The sequence below is a fragment of the Lepisma saccharinum genome, chromosome 7 (assembly GCF_977018435.1).
Source record: "Lepisma saccharinum chromosome 7, izLepSacc3.1, whole genome shotgun sequence".
In the NCBI taxonomy this organism is placed as follows: domain Eukaryota; kingdom Metazoa; phylum Arthropoda; class Insecta; order Zygentoma; family Lepismatidae; genus Lepisma; species Lepisma saccharinum.
Window position 1 is genome coordinate 75,482,464 of NC_139235.1, and position 21,935 is coordinate 75,504,398.

The 21,935-nt window shown below is 39.8% G+C and overlaps 1 protein-coding gene across 1 annotated transcript in view; it reads right to left on the bottom strand.

Moving 5' to 3' along the window:
- Positions 1–21,935, bottom strand: part of LOC145990510 (uncharacterized) — a 117,085-nt gene that overhangs the window by 90,273 nt on the left and 4,877 nt on the right. Inside the window, exon 2 of the mRNA XM_083126206.1 lies at positions 11,672–11,939. Coding sequence (XP_082982332.1) covers positions 11,672–11,843 — 172 coding nt within the window. The 5' untranslated portion in view covers positions 11,844–11,939. The remainder of the gene's footprint in view (positions 1–11,671; positions 11,940–21,935) is intronic.

Genomic DNA, 21,935 nt, shown 5'->3' on the forward strand with positions numbered 1-21,935 from the left:
ATACATATTGCAAATTTTTGTATTTAGCCTAATTTACGTCGCTTTTCCGTCACTTTCTTTAACCGCAACGATGAGAACGCATGGTTAATTTAGTATGTATCTTCTCTAACATCAAGTTTCTTCTCACTTTTGGCTAATCGCTACAATGAAGATGAATGACTACAAGCAGTATTCGAAGTCGGGGTGCAGGAGACACCCCCCCCCCCACACACACACAAACACACTATCACCACCACCAACAAGCACAATCTAAGTATCACCCAACCTGCCACGATACTAGACGAACTTTTTCTTCTGTCCCATCTCATTTCGAAAACATTCACTAGTTCTTGTCCCATCTCCTTTTATGAGACGAGACGGAAAATGTGTATAATAATTACAACGCCAGTCCATTCCTGGTAATTCTGAATCTGCAGTTTGGTTTGCATATATAAGCAGGATAATATTCAGTTTTCGAGGGCTCGTACCGTTAAAACGATGAGCCAAAAAAATATTAAGAAAGGTTTTTTTTGTATTTATAATGATAAGCCTTTGCATACGTTGTTAATTCTATATTTTTCGAGACTTGAGACGAGAACGAGAATTGCCCTCCCAAACCGAGACGGATGTTTATAAATCGAGACGAGACTGTCAATGACATATTTACAAATAAACACGAGACAGACATTTACAACTCTCAACGAGAACGAGACTAAGGCTGCCATGTCTCGTCTCGATAGGATCCTTAGTGGTGAAGTTGTGAACCAACCAATTAATGCGTTCGGGGTAACGAGATGAGGCGGCTTTTTTCGCAGTACAAAATTCAAAATATATGGTATCATTTCAGTATGGGATATTGTTATGCACATGGGCGTATATATAGGGGGGATCAACTTTTGGTATGATTAGGGTTGCTTTATTTCGTAAGTGAAAATCCAGGACACTGCTGGCCGGAAGCTTGTTGTGGAGCAGGGGATGCTAGACCCGACAAAGTTGTGTGTATGTAGTCACGAAGTCACGCTAGTATATTGATACTTTTCTGTTCATCTTGTGTCACTGCGTTTTTAAAAACCAAATATCTTTAAGATGACTCGAGGGGGAAAAAATAACTGATTTGACAGTCTCAATGCAGTTTCTTATCGCAGAAATTCCGAAACTATCTGGAAATTGCAGACATTTAGTCTGCAGTTCCATCTGGTGTGTGGAATTACGTAATTTCCTTTCCATCCATATCCCGTCTTACGTCTCTAATTTAAGAGAATAAAATAAGTCCGAAGAAATTTTTATGAAGAAGCGGATGAACAGGTAACTCTGGCAATTTTACTGAAGCAAAGGGGGGTGGACCCGTTGAACCTCCCCTTAAATACGCCTTTAGTTATACACATTATTTTCTTGTAATAAATATACATAAACTAAGTATTAATATGTACTGTGCAACTGATGTAATCTTCTCAGTGTATTTTCTCTTAATTGCCCAAAAATATTTGATCATAACTTGCGCAACAGAAATGAAACACAAACTGAAATTGCTTTATGGAAAATAAAGTAAAATAGGCTTTATAAATAAAGTGAAGAATGTGAAAATTCTTATTTTGCACTACATAGGTTACGGTAAATTTCGATAAATATAAGTTTAAAATATATATATTTTTGAAAGTTTGGTCAGCAACCAATTTTACAAGCAATATTTTTCGCATGACCTGAGAACACGAACGCAGCAGAACCCTTTCATTTATCTTGCACGTGAGCAGCAGGGATATTTCATGGAAGAATGATCATTACAAAGGATAGCTTTTCTTTCCACTATCGCTCCTTCTTCCATTATTTAAATCTGTACAGATTTGTAAAACTGCTGTACATGTTTGCTCACCGCGGGCAACCCGCAGTAAACTGGACGCTTGAAGCAGACGACAAACGAGCTCTCTCTAAGGCGTGACGTATTAACATGGCGGGGCGTGTTTTTCAGCGCAACGCTAGCCTCGCAACTTTGGAAGTCTCGTTTCTGCCTTAAACTGGACGCAGAGAAACGCGAGAACTTGCAGGGGTCATTTTTCCAGGGTGTAGTTTTTAAAATTGTTGTAAAAAAAATTGAGTGGAAATGTCCAATACAAGTCCTGGATGGTGGATAATGGGATCTTGCACCATTCTTCATGCAAAAGATGGTCACAATCCTCCTCAGTATCCTGCTGTCTCTGTCACTCAGTGTACATTTTCATACACGCATGTGTTTATCTGGTGATGTCTTTCCGGACACACTATTATGTCAGCATGATCTTGGATAGAGTCCCTCTCGATAAGCCAAATAACATGGCCACTTTGCGCCTGCAAGGCGGGCACCATAAATTTGCCGTCTTTCAAACACTGTCTGCTTGAACATGATTCAGTATCAACTGCACTGCACGCTATTTACAGCGCAACTGTCGACTCCTACCAGTCCGGCAGGGTCCTATTTCACAACGAAAAACAAAAGAATGTAGCAACGCATTCTATTTCAAGTGGAAAAATTACGTCGATATCACCCGTTCCGATGTCGTGGTGTTTCCATATTTTTGTCCATCCCCTGTATATGCAGAAAAGTGTTTCAGAAATTAAATGGTGCTTAAGTGCAGGCAATGTGACAAATCGATCTGCCACGAAGTAGGGCCAATCGATACTTTCGTCGATGTGTACAGATGTCATCTGTCAAGTAACCATTCTTGCAGTGCTAAGTAAGAAAATGTAATCAATCAATTTTCGGTTTCCGGCTGGGAAAGACTTGGAAAACATGTTCTTGTGGTCAATATCTGCCGCGTGGAGCGCTGCTAGAAGAAGAAAAGAACTTCAGTCGTCTATTGTTATTGTGCAAGTTTTTCGAAATCCGTCGCACTACAGGCCGTATACAAGGGACAATGAATTAGCTTGAATGAATGATTTATGAAAGTGGAAATTTAAGTTCTTCATGGAAGCTCGACGGGGAAAATGCGCCTAGCTTGAATGGACTAATCTAAATGCAAAGGGAAGGTGGGGATCTTTTATATGTGAAATAACCCGTGGCCGTGAGGGACATCTGTTGAAGTGGGAGATCATCCAACCAGTTACGGGGTGACGTGTGGTCAGCACGACGAATGTCCAATCGTTGTTATAGGTTTCCGTGACCGCGTTACGCTACTCATTCGTAGCTAAGCAATTTCCTCACGATGGTGGATGGCCACCGGTCCCACACACTGGCCACTTCAGGAGAAAATCTGTTACTTTTCCCCCAGGAGACTCGAAACTGCACATGTCCTGTCGGAGCCCAAAGCATGACGCCTCAGACAGCATGGTGCAGGCCTAATTTTTACAATAATGTATAATACTATTGGGGAAACATTTTTAGATTTTTTTGCTTTATTTTACTTCGCTTTTGTGCCAATTCTGGTTAATTTGCGAAGATCGGGATGAGTGATGATATGATGAAATTGATGAATGGACAATCACAAACATCCATATCCAGGCCCAGGCCGGGACCCCTGGCGTCGTAGCGCGATGTGCTAACCACTCCGCCACGGTGGCCGGCGGAAACATTTTTAGTACATAAAATAGTTTCGATGTACTACGGTAGCCTCCGTAGTCGCCAGATCTGTATCCCTTTTAATCTGCATCTGAATCCTGAAAGATTTACGGCAGCAGTGAAGGTGTAAGGGCCCCCATTTGCATTACCACACCCAGTGGCGTGCCCAGGAGAGGGTTATCTGGGATCATAAATCCTCTTTTGGAACAACTTTCTACTATAAGAAAATAACGTCATGTCCGCAAAAGATGTCTCTTACGGTCATAGAAAAGAAAAAGGCATGTCTCTGGCCAAAGTGTATAATATCTGACTGTATATCCCTAGATAACAATGAATAGTTTTTTCCCTTTTAGATGTAGCATTGACAACAACGTGGTCGTGATGATGGAAGAATGCTCGCCCTCTTCACGATCCCTAAGTGCTATTGCATATGCACGAAAAGGAACGCAACAGAATAATAATGCTTGCAAATTTGATTACCGAACGAAAGGGCAGGACCTTGAGACAAATTGATCGTAGGTTGGTCGATTTGTTAAGGCAAAATGCATGACTCAGTTCAACTTACACATCTTCTGCACAGAGGACTTGAGCAATCAACATGGCCTCTTGCGTAAGTGTGACAGATGGCCATTTCTTGAACTCCATAACCCAGTGTCTCCTAAGAGTGCAATGCTAATTTCTAATTGTTGAGGAGAGGAGACCATATGTGCTTGAATATGGACCCCTCTCCTCAAAAATTAGAAATAGTATCACACTAACATGGAGCAAAATTAGTACATAATTTCGAGGTGCGCCGTGAAGTAATTGGCTAGAGCACTGATTTTAATACAATCACACGTGTGTCGTAGTCCGGCAATTTTTTTTTTCACCTGAAGACGAGAGAAGAGGTTCTCTCTCGAAACGTAGTGTTAGAATAAGTATAGTTTAAAGAAGACAATGGATAATGTGCAACTAACATTGCATGCTAATGTAGAATCACTGTCACCAACATTCAGAGATTTATTAATGTCTCCTAACTTTACAAAACTAGAACTCAGTTTTCAGAACATACTTCCCATCTCTCTTGCGGTAATGCATATTATTTTTTTATATATTAATACTTTTATTGTTCCAATTTCGGACATTCTTGCAATAATATACTATTTTTTTAAGTTGTTCCGATAGAAAAAACAAGTTTGCACTGTAGTTTAATTTCTGATCGAAAGAATGGGGAAGAGTAACCAATATTGGACCATATTAGTATGACAGCACTTTGGAAGATTGAGTTCAAACAAAGTAGTCACGTGATTCTAGCCTATTCAAAAACATTGACTTTTCCATCGGAAGGGATAGGTGTGACAGCAGTTATGAAACAAAATTATGATGCGTATCTTACTTCAATGTAAAGATAAGCTTTCGGAGAATACGACTATACATCACACATACCTTGCAGAGAATAAGGTAAAGAATAACCGGAGTAAGAAAATCGTACATTTTCATAACTTTCCAGTTCCGAGCACAGCCGAAGTCGACCCGAAGCTCACCCGATCTCAAGTCGGCCACGCTTCGGCTATGGATAATGGGAAACCAACAGCCTCAGGCGATTAAACCGATGACGCCCCATTGGCTGAGATTTCTTTTGGAGCATTCGCTTTACTAGATTTCCTACTCCATTTATTCGTTACATTCTCATCTGTAAGGTATATGTTATATATGCACGTATTCCCCGAAATCTCATCTTTACATTGATGTACGATGCACATCACAATTTTGTTTCGTAACTGCTGTCACAATAATTAAAGCTACCCCTTCCGAAGGAAAATAGCATTGAATTGGATAGGAAGAAAAGCACGTGTTTATTTGTTTAGACTCAGTCCCAGCGCGTCGTCTGCTGTAACGTCACACAGAAACGGAATAGCTCGATTTTCTTTAAACATGCGCATGATTTCTTACTCCAGTTATTCTTTACCTTATGCTCTGTAAGGAGTGGCGAAGCGTAGAGTTCCTAGCAGGGTAGGCACAAAAGTGCGATAATTTCCATTAGTTGCTTAAATCTGTAAAAAGAAAGGGAGGGGGAGGGGCTATGTCATGGAGAGTGTTCAATGTCTCCCCAGGTCGCTTCTTTACTTGACAGAGGCGTGACCTTTTCAAAAGTGTTGTTACCGGCCATCAGTACGATAATTATGTCTTAGACGTTCTCCTTCCTCCCACCAGATGTCATCGATCTAGATTTTTGTTCATTTCGGGTTTTTTATTTGTTTGTATTTTTTCAACCCCTGATTTATGCACACATCTCCAGAAAGAACTACTAATCATGAGACATCGCGAAAATCCAACGAATAGTGCTCGACCCTGTTGTCAATTCTTCATCACTTTTTTTCTAAATTTATTTATTTATTTTGCAATTGAGGTGAAAAGGGCTAGAAGAACCCCATAATTTTCGGGTCAGTCTGACGTTTGTGCCGTGAACAGACGACAGAATTCCGCACTTTCAGCGACTGTCAGTTTGGTACGTTCTACTGCTGCCAACTTAGTTGTTTTTAGCAAGACTTCCTCGCACCGAGGAAAACACCATTGTTATCTGTTGTCTAACTAAAGAAATGGTTGTAGTTAATTCCCGTCTTGGCTTTCTAGATAAATGAATTTCTGACACCTGTATGTGCAAGTAAACATAATTTAAATTTTGAATATTTTCGTCTCATTTGTTCCGATCTATGCTAATCGTGACGATGAGAATGTATGGAGAATGAATTAAAGAAGATCAGGAAACATTGACATGACCACAATTAGGTCACCTGGCTTCGTAACGTGTTAGGATGACAACTACGGGGCTTTCAAGAAAAAACAGAAGTAAAAGTCACCTCTCTCATTCAGTGTGTATACTTTGCATCCTAGTTTGTTATACCCCTTGTGTTAGTAGACACCTTTACGTGATAATAGAACATAGGATCCTTGTTTGGGACCCGGCAACACGACAGGTTATTATGTAACATATAAACAGGTTATAATAAATGTAGTTGCTTGAGAGAATAGAATCCCAATTTTTAGGCGCAATTTAGCTCATTTCTGCCAATCCAATGTGACAACACTGGCCTGTTCCGCCTGACCTGAAACAGACATGGCCCGCGCAATAACCCCATAACACTCTTTGTCCTAAACCCAAAAAAGTCTTCCCTTGCATTGCACTCTCATTGACCGCCCTCTTCTCTTGTTATCCCTTCAGGGTAAACGAAACTGCCTACCTCTTCGCTTGTGTCGGCTGCATAAGAAAATGTCTGCTTGTAATATCTATTCGAGGACAGTGTTAACGCATTAAATAAAGTTTCAACAACTTTTAATTTCTTTAAATATTTTGCTGTCACTTGCCACTGCTACTTGCAAAGGAAAAATATTTTAGAAAGGATTGTTATAAGAAGGAAACATGAAAGACCAAAAGTGGGTCCTACCTTACATCTTCACTCAATTGTTCTTGCATTTCAGTCCAGCACTTCTTGCATAAATCTGATCACTGCACGCTGCTGATCACTGCACGAATCACAAACAAAGCTCTATCCCCACAAACCTCGCGCTCCGAGCCACTCTCCCTTGTAGCGTCCTGAGCAGGAGGCAAGTTTTCACAGAGAGAGAACAAGCGAGGGAATCCCCGTTCACGATAAAAATAAATTATTCTATTTCCAGTGAAAGTAAAACTACTTTGTAAATATAAGGCGTAACTAGCATTTTAATTTACATAATTTGGTATGAAGACTTACTTTACAAATATAAGTTCTTTAGACTTTCTGTTTACGCTACGGTGTTGGGTGGATGACAAGACCATCACTGACCAAAGTCAGAACTGCAGTACTCCGTAATTTCCATCACTTACACTTGTCGATGAAAGGAAGGAAAACCAAGTTTCGTACAAAATATGGAGAATGTACAATGAAAGAGAAATCTCTCTGCACGAACACAGGCTAACGTTTATAAAAAATGCTGGTACACCACAAATTTCCAACCCTGGCGGAAATGCAGTGTTGCTGATATTATGTTCGTCCTAGTGGGTAACACCGCGAGGCCGGCCTCACGAGCACGTTATAAGCATACGTACAGTACTCGTAAGATTAGGCTTCCCGCATATACGACCGTACGTCGGAATGTGAAGAGAAGAGGTCCCAGCAAATGTGCCTCACTCCGTCGAAAGTTCGTATACTGGACAGGGTTAGAATTTTTTTGTAATTATCATAAATGAAAATTTCAAATTTTTCCATTGCATTACATATGTTTTGACGAAATAAGTAATTTAATTAAAAGACCTTTAAATGTCGTGGGTAGGCCCGGCCTCCTGGCCTCATAGGACGCTTCGCCACTGTCTAAGGTATGTATAAGGTTTGAATCCCGGCCTGAGCATGGGTGTTCTCTGTGAGTGCCCCTTTATCAATTTCATCACACCATCACTCATCCTCGCGATTAGCCAAAAATGACAGAAATGCGAAGTACAATGATCAGTGTAGATACGTGCTTTCTTATTGTTTTCTGGAAAGTTCTAATCACAAAATTGAACCCTTTGTTCTCATTCGATCATGCCTCACAATGAACAGAAATTTAAAGTCATAAATCTCTAAGGATATCGAACTCAGCAATCCCTGGAACACAAATTAGCCCGACCTATTATTTCTTTTCCCTTTCTCGTCAGCTACCGATAAGCATTTATCATTCAGATGTTCATTACGTCGTATAAGAACCTGAGGAACCTAACTTCAAAATGTGGTTTTCAGTTTTGTTTAAATAAACTCCTCTGAAGAGATCTATTTGAAGTCAGATCGAAATATCTCCACTTCTAATCCTTAGCAGTAAGGTGGAGTCACTTCAATTTACTGACTCTTTTTCTTTAAGTCTGTAATGATGCGATCATTACTTGATCCTTTTTATTTTATATGTTTATTAATTAATTTAATTGGGTCGGTCGGTTTTTAGTTTCATGTGTTTTGATAATATTGTGTATATCTATGTATTCCTGTATGTCTATATTCTTGGCCGTTGGGGTAGGTAGGTGTGTCGCTGGACAACCGACCAGCGGAAAGTTTTCAGTAATGGCTTAGGTCATTAGCGGGGCCTATAAATAGGAAGGGTAGGGGAGCAGTGGGCCTCAGATGTTTGGCGGAGTATTGCGAAGTACGAGGTATGTTCTCTAAGGGGGGAGCTTTCTTTCCTTACTATGTAAACCGACAGGGATGGTAACTTTCTTTCTTTTAATACACACACTTGCTTCAGTGGCTACACGAGTCTACACACTCCCTTCGGGAAGGGGGACAGGGCACAAAGTACATTTCATGTGGGAAACCGGGTACACACGTACACATACCTTCAGCCACCTTCTTTGGTAGTGAAGGGTTATTTTTTTTACTCGTGAAGCCAGTGGCTACACGAGTTTGCACACTCTCTTCGGGAAGGGGGGACAGGGCACACTGAAATGTGGATTTTGCGAATAACGGCCAAGATTTAACTTATGTAAAGATGATATGGATAAACCTATACAGGGTGTCATTTTAATGGCGCCCACGGACCACGGAAACGTATAGAGGACATGAAAACAAACAACTTTTCTCAGTAACATTTCTCTCGTTGGTGCGTAGTTTCGGCGCTACAGTCGTTCAAGAAAGACAGTTTTGCCGCCTGAATGCTGGCAACCACACACAACATTTGATTGCATTTGTGACGTCATATCCCGTAGTGAAGCGATGCGTTCCAGGGTTACCAGGAACACACATATTCTATGAAAAATGACATAGCTACAATCAGCCACATTGTGTACCGTAAAACAAAATGAGAAAACACGTTCTGCAACCTAACAGAAAGTAGACAAACTATACGAAAAATGTTAGAAAGAAAATAGAATTGAAGTGGAAGTGGTCATATCGAATTTTGTCTCAGCTTAAATGTCAAATATTTGCAAATCTAGTTACCAAGTTGGCATCTACAATTTAGTCTATCCACTTCGTCCTTCTGATACTAGTTGTCTGTGACACACTGAACAGATGACAAAATAGAAATGAAAGAAGTCGAAATTCCAAAGATAAGCAACACATAATATAATGTATATTCAGGGCATTATGAGGCAAGTGGCAAAAATGGTTGAAAATACAGGGATATAAGTAGTAGCAATGCAAGTTCTCCGACGACTGTGTTTATGCATGCACCGGATACACATGTAATAGTTTGAAACTGTGAATAGGGCAGTATATTCGTTACTGATTCATCATTACGTTGCTACTGTGGTTGTACGTGTTTTAGCCGTAATGTAACAACGTGAACCTCGGATACTTCCGTTATCAGCACAAAAGCACCACAAGGCATCTGGACACAAACCTGTAGATATCAAATTTGCAACTAGATTTGCAAATATTTGACATGTAGCTGGGCGTAAACAGCCACATGTAAGCTGCAAGGCCAATAAAATTTATTGTTGTTGATATTTGACATGTAGGCTGAGACAAAATCCGATATTGACTCTTCATTTTGAATACTTTTTTTTTACCATTTCTCATATCGTTGGTTCACTTCCCCCTTTCCCTGAGATGACTGCTAATCTTCTGGCTGGTAGGCTGTGATGTTCGGTCTGTTGGACGCGTTTCTTGCTTCGTTTTACAGCTAATAATGTGGTTGGTAGTTTGTCATTTTTCACAAAATTTGTGCGTTCCTTGCAACCCTGCCGTGCGCCGTTTCGCCGCAGGAAATTACGTCACAGATACGATCGATCAAATGTTGTGTTGGGTTGCCAGCATCCAGGCGGCAAAACGGTCTTTTTTGAAAGGCTGTAGCGTCGAATCGACGCACCAATGAGAAAAATGTTACTGGGAAAAGTTGTTTGTTTTGATGTCCTCTATACGAATCTGTGGTCCGTGGGCGCCCTGACACCCTGTATATATATATATCAAAACGGAAATGGGCATTAAGTTATAATTTGAAGAAATACCTGTCTATTGCCAATAGTTATACCCACAGAACTTCAGATACTGCATGTTTTGAACCTAGGGACAAAGTTTTGAAATGTATGGGTGTGTATGTTGAAGGCGCGAGCTGTGAATCGCCTAAAAGCACAATTACACCTTTATAAGTCATATTCCTAAGAATATTGGAGTTACGTCCCTCTGGTTCTCACAGAACGATTTCATATAGGAAACTAATATATTCTTAATATGTCCTATTTTTCTTGTCCCTCCCTACTAGTCACATCACTAAACAAATTAAATTCAAGAACTGGGCGTCCTTTTCTCCCCAAAAATTCATCAATCTTAGTTTAAAATATTCCGCATACCATTAGTATATTACAATTTTCAATCGAATTTGCAGACATGTACAGTCCCATCCACCGCTACAATCAATATGAGGTTGGCTGCACAACCGACTTTCCTTTTATTAGTCATATTTCTTGAATGCAAAATTTTCTTTACGTCGGATTCTACGGAAAAGCGCATACAATTACATAACTAGTTCTTTAATATCTAAATGGGGTGTAATAGAGGATCTTCTCGGAAGGCACTCAAGTGCCAATCTCAATTCCACGTAGTACGCCATAGACTGCATTGTTGCAGACTAACGAAGCTCTGGCGTCTGGACTGGGTCAGTATAACCTCTCTGGGGCACGCGCTTGCTGTGCCCATATTATATGTGTGGGTCTCCGCGATGAGTGGTTACGTTACGTCTTCTAATCAAGGGGTCCTGGGTTTGAATCTAGATATGAGGGGGGCTTGGCATGGCTTTTCTTTGCGAGTGCCCCTTCATCAATTACATAATATCATCACTCATTCTCGTCTTCGCGATTAGCTAAAAATGGCAGAAAAGCGAAGTAAAATAATCCAAACCAATCAATAAAGTGGTCCGAGCAACTATGTGCCTCCACCAGGTATCGAACCCGGGACCCTTTGATTATAAGGCGAGAACGTTACTACTACGACATCGCGGAGGCCCACAAACTTAATTTGGGCATCAAACGCGTGCCCCAAAGAGGATTATACTGGCTGTGAATCCAGGCGCCAGAGCTTCATTAGTCTGCAAGTCCAGGGTGCATTACGCGGAGTGAGGTTGACATTTGAGTACCTTCTGGAAAGACACCGCAGGGGCACATAACAATTCTACAGTGAAACTAGCAACTGATTTACGAATTCACCCCATTAGCAAAGCGCAACAATGAGGACAGTGACTTACCTGGAATGTTTACTTGCTGACTCCTCTCATTGTTGACGAACTCGTAAGCAGTCTTTGTCCCGAAGAAGAGGTACGGCTCGGTGTCGTTGACATAGCAGTACTTCTGCGCGCAGGCAGTGGCCAGGAAGAAGAAAACCACGAGAAGGCGTAATCGTTCCATGTCCCGAAGCATCTGCTGCTGGTAAACAAGATATTGGCGAGTCTCGTTTCTTCTACCCACTAGTTTGGTGGATTACGTCACCTTCCCTGATGGTCGATGCTGCTGCCTCTGCAGAGAAAATTACAAACGACGTGTCATTTTTTATTCAGAAGTCTTAACTCTTGGCATTTTCAATTGTATGCACTTCAAATGTTATGCGCGTGCTACGCACTGCGTGAGACGCGAGTAAACATGCACGCTAGTGTTTTGTTAACTTCGAAGTGCTTGAAAATGCGCCCTTCTCAATATGGTTCGATACAAAGTAAAGGGCAAAGAAGAGGGCGTGGTGGAAGTTTGTCACAATGAATTCTTATAAAACCAAGTTGTTAGGACGTTAGGTTTCATACATTGGCGTGTTCAGGATTTTCGAAAGGGAGGGGGTTATGTATAGTTTTTCTGGTAGTCACTCCTCATTTTGCCACCTTTTCCTACCGTTGACGTTCTCTTATTTAGGATTGATTGATTGAATTAAAATTGTTTTGGGTGCGTCGGCACATCAGGCCATTTTGCACCCTTCAATGATCTTTTATTTAGGAATACTGGGCGAAAAGGGGGGAGGGGTTATGACACCCACCAACCCCCGTTGGGCACGGCACTGGTTTCATATCACATTTAGATCTAGTAACAACTTCTCTGCGGATAGGCATGGTCAGTGGCGCAGGAATGTTTTTCATGCGGTGGGGATTATAAAGTTTAATTTACTTACACACATAGCTATACACATACACATGAAACTCTGTTCGTGTATAACCTTGTACTGCCAATAAAAAAGCAGTATTCACAAAATAGTATTTTAAAAAATATATGGCTATTTTTCAAGATAGGTTTAACAGGTTTTAAAAACATTACAATTCCGGAACAGATAAAGTTCCAGACTTCATTCCATCGTTTCGCACTCATTTTAAACAGCCCGGAACTTTGTTATAACATATTTTTCATTTGGCTTTGGATCTAATATGGGAGTGAGATCTTTACATTTCGGCTGATGAAAATCAGCCGAAATAGACAAACTTGACAAAGCATATTTTGACATATTTCACCAATTTCGCGTTTTTACAACATATTTCTTCAATTTTGTTGTAATAAGACATATTTCTGTATAATTTCGTAATTCTCTCGCACATAATCGGTTGTTTCATAATTTTTTCTTCGTAGCTTTAGCACAACGGATAGCTCATATTGTCGATGGCAGGATATGGAAATTACGGAGGAAGAAAGGTGCCGTCTTTTCTTAGTACAGAACAATAATACCCCACATTTTTTTATCCTGCCGACAATTGATAGCCATGCAAACATTATTGAGGAAAAATGTTCTCTTTCATTGTTGCACGGGAAGTATTTCGTTCTCATTTATTTGCCTTTTTCGCTCTTCAAACAAATCAGTCAAAAGTAAAAATAACATTCGGTACATTACAGCCCCTACTCTACTCTACCGGGTATGGGAGAAATTCGAGAGTACTGTTGTGCATATTTTTGGCTTTACTGGGAATATTTCTACATTTTTCTGACATATTTGTAATTTTTCATGACATATTTTCCAATTTATATGACAATTCAGTAGCGTATTCAGGATTTCATCAAGGGGGGTGTTATTTCTAAAACTTTTTTCCAAATTCACATTACCATTGTTTTATTATACTTTAATTAAATAATAATAATCTCAATTAATTAATAATACTTATAATTAATTAATTAGCTGAATTAATACTAATAATACTACTAATACTAATACTATTAAGTAGTAGAGATATACATAAATATAGTATTTATGAAAACAATAGAACGAAATTACTTTCTAGTCATTCGATTTTTAGCAAATCCTGGGAGCATTTTTTTGTTTCTTTGTTACGAAATAATTGTCTGGTCAACGAGGTGAGACATTTCAAGAGTGAAGAAGATCCATAAATACAAGAAAATATATTAAAATAAATTGAAATAGTCAAAGTATGGAACTCACCCAAGGAGCTGCGGTGATCTGGTCGGTAGAGCGTCTGACAAGTGATATCACGCGGGAGATCCGGATTCGATTCCCGAAATTCGTTGGAATTTTTCCGACTTTTTCCCTGCATAAATGTCCCCGATAATTCACATTTGGATTATCTCGCTGTTCTTACCAACAGAACATTTTACAATAGTTAATCTTATTGTCGTTTGAATAATTGTCTAGTCAACAAGGTGAGACATTTTAAAGAGAGACATTCAAACGTGCTGTGGTAAACAATATAATGGGAAGGCGAATTCGTGACTGTATTCTTGTCCGCCTAGCCTTTGTCTATACATTAGCCTCTTACAACGTACCAATAACTTTATTTTGTTAATTCTCATTGTTCACACACAAAAATATAAATGTTCGTTGAACACTGGTGTACGTAGAGGGATAGCCGATGGTGTTCCAGCCCCTACCGAAATTTTGAGAAAATCAGAATTTTCAAATAAAAATCCGTTAAGAACTTTAAAAAATCAAAATGTGTAAATGCGAAACCTCTTTTAAAGTGAATCCCGATGACCATTTTTGTCTTTGAATACAATTTTAATAGACTGAAAAGCTCCAAAAATACGAAATATTTTATTATGCATCCTGCCCTCCAAAACGAAGCCATGTGCTATCCACATTTACTATTCCAGCCCTCCCGAAAAAAAAATCCTGCGTACGCCAGTGTATTGAACATTGTTGCAACTGAGATACAAAACAAATTTTTTCTCTTTTAAATCATAGTTACCCTAACCTAACCTCAGAAACTCGTGTTTATTTTCAAGGCATCACTCTGAAAGACGCGTGTGTTTGGAATGCTGTGCTTTTCTCCATGCTGCATGGAAATAATAATTCAAATTATTATTATTAGTAGTAGTAGTAGTAGTAGAAGTAGTAATAGTAATATTATTGTCCCAGATCTTTGACTGTGAAAAATTGGCCATTTAATTTTTTCCACAGCATTTTTCATAATATTTCACAAGCTCAAAGGGGGGGTTTAAACCCCGTAACCCCCCCCCCTTGCGTACGCCACTGTGACAATTACATACATATTTTACAGTTTTATAGGACATAAAAGTCCCGGGCCCTAGTTATTACGGTACTTGCTCATATCCGGGAGGACAGATCAAACCAATACAAGTTCGCAGATCTCCGTGGCGCAACGCGTTACAACGCCAGGGGCCCAGAGTTCGAATCCCGGCCAAAGCATTGGTGTTCTTTGTGAGTGTCCATCAACTTCATCACTCATTCTCGTCTTCGCGGTTAGCCAAAAGTGGCTAAAAGCCAAGTAAAATAAACCAAATCAATATCACAGGTTCGCGGTGGTTTTTATTATTTTTGGTATGGAAAGGACAAAAGGCACTTTTTGTGTTTATCTATTGCATCTCTTCCCAAATTTTTGGGGAACTCCTCTACCCCTCCGTGCCCCTCACGTGATTGCATCAACATCTTTTTCAAAATGGTCGGTATTGCTGCTACGTCGTCTTCTAAGAGAACCAAACCCAACTAGCCTAACCACCACAGATTATTTACTACCCCAAAAAGCTACCAGCCAATGGCAATGCTTGAAACAGTTCTAGGAGAAATCACTACCTTTCAAAATATTGCCGTGGTGGATTTTAGATGGAATTTTCTGTGTACCGGTATATACTTGACACGACTTTATCTTCGCGACTAACCTAAAGTAGGAAAGAGACGTTAAAAACAAAAAAACAAAAAAACAAATGCAAACAAACTACTAAACTAATTTTGTACCCTCCTGTTCGGATGAAGCGACACACTAAAGTAAAAGGTAAGAGCAATCCACTTTATTAGAACAAGAGTGTATGTACAAAGGTTTATTCGTGGCAATGTGGATTTTATACAGGTGCGCCCGTCAGGGATACTCAATGAACATGATTATGTCGTCATGTGGAGACCATGCATTTTCTCAGGAATACCGCTATTATAAATTTAAGTTTCATGAAACTGAACTTGATCTGTCATGCTGGAAAATGTTATGAGGAAGTACCGTAAAATGAGTGCGAAATAATGGATTGAAGTCTCTCTTTCGGAATTGGATGTTTCTAAAACCTGCTTATAAAGGTTTCAATTTAGCAAGTGTACTTCGGCTTCATGGGCCGATCATATTAATTGATTGACTGAATTAGGTTATTTAACATCGATTTTCTCCCGTTTTGTGGCTAATCGCGACGATGAGGATAAATGGTGATTGATGAAGGGACAATCACAAACACATATAAAAGATACGACAATTCCTACAGAGGATTTCCTTGCTGCATGTCCGGAGACAGAGCCTCGTTAGTCTGCATAATGGCAGTCCAGGGTGTACAATAAGATGTAGAAGTATTGCTCCGCGAATACTCCATAGCTATTTTAATTATGTTTTCTCCTACATCCTATGTTCTTAAGCTTAGGGAATAGATTTTTACGTATGCTGGTGCAGAACTCGTCAGCATCTTGCTTGGCGTTATGTTTCAATCAGGGTTGTAAAGGTCCAGGAATTTTAAATAATTTCAATTCCGGTCCAGGGAAGAAAATCAGCAAGCGTAAACGGGTTCTGGACCGTAAAGAACCTTTCTATTTGTATACCATTTCAATTCGGCCCAGGAACCTTTTTTCCCGGTTGAATTTAAATACAGTCCAGGAACCTTTCCTCCGGATCAGTTTAAATGGAATCCAAGTTCCGTATTGAAATGAAACAATACGCAACTTGGACCGAATTTAAATTGTGAGAGGAAAAAGGTTCCGGTCCTGTTACGAATGTATGGGTTCCTGGATATTTAACAATCCCAGAAATTGTAAATAAGTTCAATTCCCGTTCGGGAGAGAAAATCAGCAAGTGTAATCTAAATGGGTTGTAGACCGTAAAGAACCTTTTTTATGTTTAAAGTATTTCAATTCGGTCCAGGAACCTTTTTTTGAATGAAACAATACGCAACTTGTACCGAATTTAAATTTTGCGAGAAGGTTCCGGTCCTGCAGCGGAACCCATTAGAACTTATGAGTTCCTGGACCTTTAACAACCCTTGTTTCAATTCTTGAAGCTCCCACTGGGCAAAATAAAGTGCATGAACATTGCGATGGACAGTTTGCTTGGTACTTCTTATGCATCCAACTGTACTACGTGGAGGTGAGGTTGACAGTCTTTCGAAATGGTCACCCCTTACATCCCGGGCCGATCTTGCAAACCCTGATTACAAAAATAAAAATAAAACTAATAATTGTACAAAGAAAATATTGGATGGAATGCTACGTCAGAAATAGAAATAAAAAAATGTGTGCGTTTACTACACATACAAATGTAGTCTCATAGTAGCATTTAGAATAACTGATAACAGAATATGGGTAAACTTACGCTGATTTATCCTTGTAAAACTAATCTAAAAAATACACTAGAGTTTTATGTGATAATTTCTCAAAGAATCAAATTTATATCGCACGAAAATTTCTGAACACACAAAAAAATCTGGATGAACTCACCGGCATGTATCCATCTTGGTATATGCTACGTGGGTAAAATTAGTTTTTACCGCATTAGTTTCGTTTATATTCTTCCGTGTTCTTTTATTGCTCACGGTAGCTGCTGCTTTACCCACAATAAAGAAAGATTGTTCTCACCTTCGCCCTTGGTACACTCCTCGAGTTCACATGCTCCAATCGCCTTGTCAAGGTCAAGAATGTCCTCGAGTACTGCATTCTGAAAAAACAGCTAACAGAACAGATCTATCCGGTATGTTTTCAGATGTAAGAATTTGACGAAGCCTGAAGGCTTTACATGCCAGTTATATAACCTGCTTCAGTTTATCTTCATCATTTTGTGGACTTTAATTAAAGACGTAAAATATACGAGGCATGTTCAAATACTACCTGAATGGATGATATTCAACTTGACGTCATCACGCAGTGCACTTTGGAAAGAACCAGCATGAAGTCCGGCAATAGATTCGCGGGTGTTAATTGATTGATTGATTAATTTGATGTTTTGAGTCCACTTTATGCACAGTAAGGCTAATCGGGACTGGACATACAGTGCCTCCACTGGGTATCGAACACAGGACCCCTTGATTACAAGGCAAGGACGCTACCAGTGTGCCATCGGGGAGGCCCTCGCGGGTGTTAAGGAGAGCGCATGAGAAGCTTTCTTACGGCGAGAAAATTTACGATATTCTATACGTACACGTTCCTCACATGATCATGATAATCATACCTTGAATCTCTTCGGTAAAGACCACACGCACGATGCTTACACGGCATGTTTTCAACGCAGAATGTGATCAGTTTGCCAGAAATATAGTGTGATTTCGCGGAATGAATTGTGGGGGAAGTTTGTTCGATGAATATCATCTATTTTGCAATACCGTTACATGTAACGAAGGCGATCTTCGGCGAGGAGAAGAATGATAAACGATAATACAATGGGTGGAAACTAGTCACAGTCATAATTACCTATTTCAGTTACCAAAATACTCAAAAGAGGAAACTTTAACGAAATACTAATTATTGATTAACGATTCCAGGAAAATCCTTTCACCTTAAAATACAGAGAAGTACATAGTTTCAAACTGAGTTGCCAAACTTGGTAAAGTGTAATCCCTTATTTTTTTATTTTGTCGGTAATAAAAAGTAAAAACTTCATCTTTAGGTAAAAAAAAAGGCCCTGGATACGCCAATGATAGTGCTTCACCATACAGCAATGCTTCCTAAGAATCCTACTATAAATATTAACTTGTGGCTTGAAAGATGTCGTTTACAACGTGTAGTGGACACTACCTGTATGTATGCTACTTGCAGGACATATTCAGGGTTGCACTACAATTTATGCCCCCTCCCAACACACACACATTCTATAGAGCGACCACAAGGAAAATAATCTTGGGCTAAAAGGTCTACCAACACCTTCCCCTCCAACGGTTCAACTCGGGCCATAAGGAAGCATGCTCCAATCTGCTCCTCCCCTCCACGCGAGGGTACTATGCGCAGGAGTCGCGGGTGTGCGCAGGCTCTTTTTCCTGTGGTTCTACCGTAATCGCGTTATCGGTTTGAACCAAATCAATTGATTGAGTGATTTGGTTTATTTTACTTCGCTTTTCTGCCACTTTTTGGCTAACCCCGAAGATGAGGATGAGGGATGATATGATGAAATTGATGAAGGGACAATCACAAAGAACATCCATGCTCAGGTCTGGAATCGAACCTGGGACCACTGGCGTCTGTGCTAAACGACTAGACCACTCCGCCACGGAGGCCGACTCCGGTTATCGGTTGCTTGCAAACAGACGTAAAAATGCCGCAATGGATACAACGAACAAAGACTGTAATTCTGTCGGTACAGGCAGCCATTAAATCTCTGGGAACCACGTTGAGATCATTTCTTATAACAATGGGAAAGAATGTTGTTGCTTTTTCTTTCACTGGCAAGTCTTGTGGAGTTGTCACGCGGAAAGGACATTCCTTCCATTGGCATGTTTGTCAGTCCATATCGTATCTTGCAAGCTATAAGGTAAAATAATGTTTATGTCAGTTGTAGTGTGCTATCAAGATATCCGAGAGCATTTCCTGCCTATCGGTGTAATGAGACGATCACTTCTGCAATGAAACAACGAATTCCATCTTTACCAGAGGAAGTATGTACAAAGGCAAGCGAATGAAACTGTATTTCGTAAGTCACATGTGTAGATGTATACATATACACACATCCGATGACGCAGAATACAAATAAAGTTTGGTGACGAGGGGAAGAATGATAAATGATAATACAATGGGTGGAAACTAGTCACAGACAAAATTACAGATTTCAGTTACCAAAATACTAAAAGAAGAAACCCTAACGAAATACTAATTATTGACTAATTTAGTTGCAACATACTAATTCGAAGTATTCAATAAATCGAACAGAAGTTTATTTCCTTTGAAATCATCTTTAATTATGTTTTCTTTTAAATTCGAACTTTTTTCGTGCCCCCTTCGGATTAGAATTAAAGAGTCCACTGTAATAGATTTTAAAAAAATGAAACTGCAATTTAATTTTCTTTAAAACAAGAAAAAATCAACTGTCTGGCACCCACCATCCAAGGAGCATGAAAAACTACCTCAATAAATGCTGCTTTGGCCGAATTATGCATTTTTAAACGTGTATTTAGTTTAGAGAAAAAGTATGCTTGGAAGGAACAAAAACAATTTCTCGTAACCAAATATTTGTGTAAATAGACGACAAACAAATGACTGTTCACTAGAATCAAATTATTTTAGTAATCGTGCACATTTGTTTACAGTCGCCAAAAATTTTAGTTAAAAATTACAAAAAAAAATAGTAAAGGCTACCAAATTTTGTGTGTACGATTACCAAAATGCTTAAACAAACATGTTCTGTTAATTCAAAAAGCAAAGTAAAGTGCTCCCCTGTGCTTTGCACCACGCCATGGTGGGGTGTGGAGTTAGGGCTCCACACTTTCTTGATCACGACAGAAGGTGGAGGGGGTGATGTGATCAGCAGGTTAGCGCCGGAGCCGCTTGAGCAGGTGGAAAATTCCCGGTTCTCCCCCGCAGGGATCGAACCCGGGTAGTGGTAGTCAGACGCCCTAACGATTGAGCTATAACTGTACCCCTCCCCCCAGAAAATATTCCCGCCTCTCCTATGCCTCCCTACCTACCATATATGTGTATTGTCTGACGAAATCGATAATATTATCCCCACATCCAGTCGTGACAGAACTTTTTACATATTGGACATGATACGGTTTTGTTTTTGTTTTTTCATACAAAGAAACATTTTCATTATTGCACAATATTTTCACTTTGTACTAGAAGAAAATAAAGATGTATGCACTGCAAACAAAGCTGACGTATTCCAGATAGCACGAAAGCTTGTGGCAAGCTTGCAATTGCTTGTTGTAGCTTGTCAAGCCAGCTGGATGTGGCAAGTTTGAATCAAGCTGACAGTTGCATTTGACAAGCTTTATCAGGCATACAGCTTTCTGTGACAAGTTTGGTACAATCCGTCTTTTCTAGGGAATTGGGAGGGGGACGGCCACGTGTCCCCTCTCCGTAAAATCGGCACCTACTATTCACACATATCAATTCTTGCACGTAGAAAACAAGTTTTGAAAGAAGCCCCAGAAATTGACCTGGAGTAATCATAAGTCTCAGTGGCGGCGATTGGATTCCAAAACAGCGGGGCAAGGTGCCAAAACAACTAAGGGGGGGGGGGGGCAAGGACAATAAATTTAGCTACTTTCCCTTGGTAGATAGGGTTTGGCATAGTGCGGGGGCTAAAGTGGCAAAAAGTGAGGGTGCAGTTGCTCCCCACGCCCGCCCCTAACCGCCGCCACTGATAAGTCTTGTGATAATAATTGAAGGGCTCGGGTGTACAACATGGTAAGCGACATTTGGGTCATTTTTGAGTTCATTAAGAAAAAAGGTTATTAGAAGCTATACTGCAGATAAATTCTTTTCGTGTTGTGTTTACCAATTTCACTGAAAAATTGAAGGATGGCACATTTTACTTTGTAACTAAAAAATAACCAAAATGTCACCATGTTTTACACCAGAGCTCTTCAATTAACAGAAGCAACAAGAAACCTACGTCCCGTACCCAGTCCTGCTTAGCTTATCTGTGCATAAGTGGACTTTAAGTAATCTTCATTTTTGGAAAGGTCTCGTCGAGCTGATCCTAAAACTTTTCGAATTTTTTGCTCTAAACAATTAGGAACGAAATCGTTGCCATTTGAAATTTCCAAAAAATACTTTTGTTTGTTTCCTTCACGCCTCGCAATAACAGTTGCAAAGTGACACATTATTTGATGTACATGTGTAACATGACGTCACTGTCTATTTATACACATAAATAGGCTGAGATAGACCCTACATACACCTGAGACATCTAAATGTGATAATACAATCTTAAAACGTCAAGCTCAAACGTTGGGCTGCTCTACGCTAATAAAAATTTGACTAATACATCACGTGACTTAGAAGGGAGGCAAACAAACATTTGGTTACTGATAATAGAAGTTGATTTTTAAAATTGTTATCCGCTCCCAAAGAGAAGCTGTAAATACGGCACGGTTGACATATCGGATCATGAGTTTAAT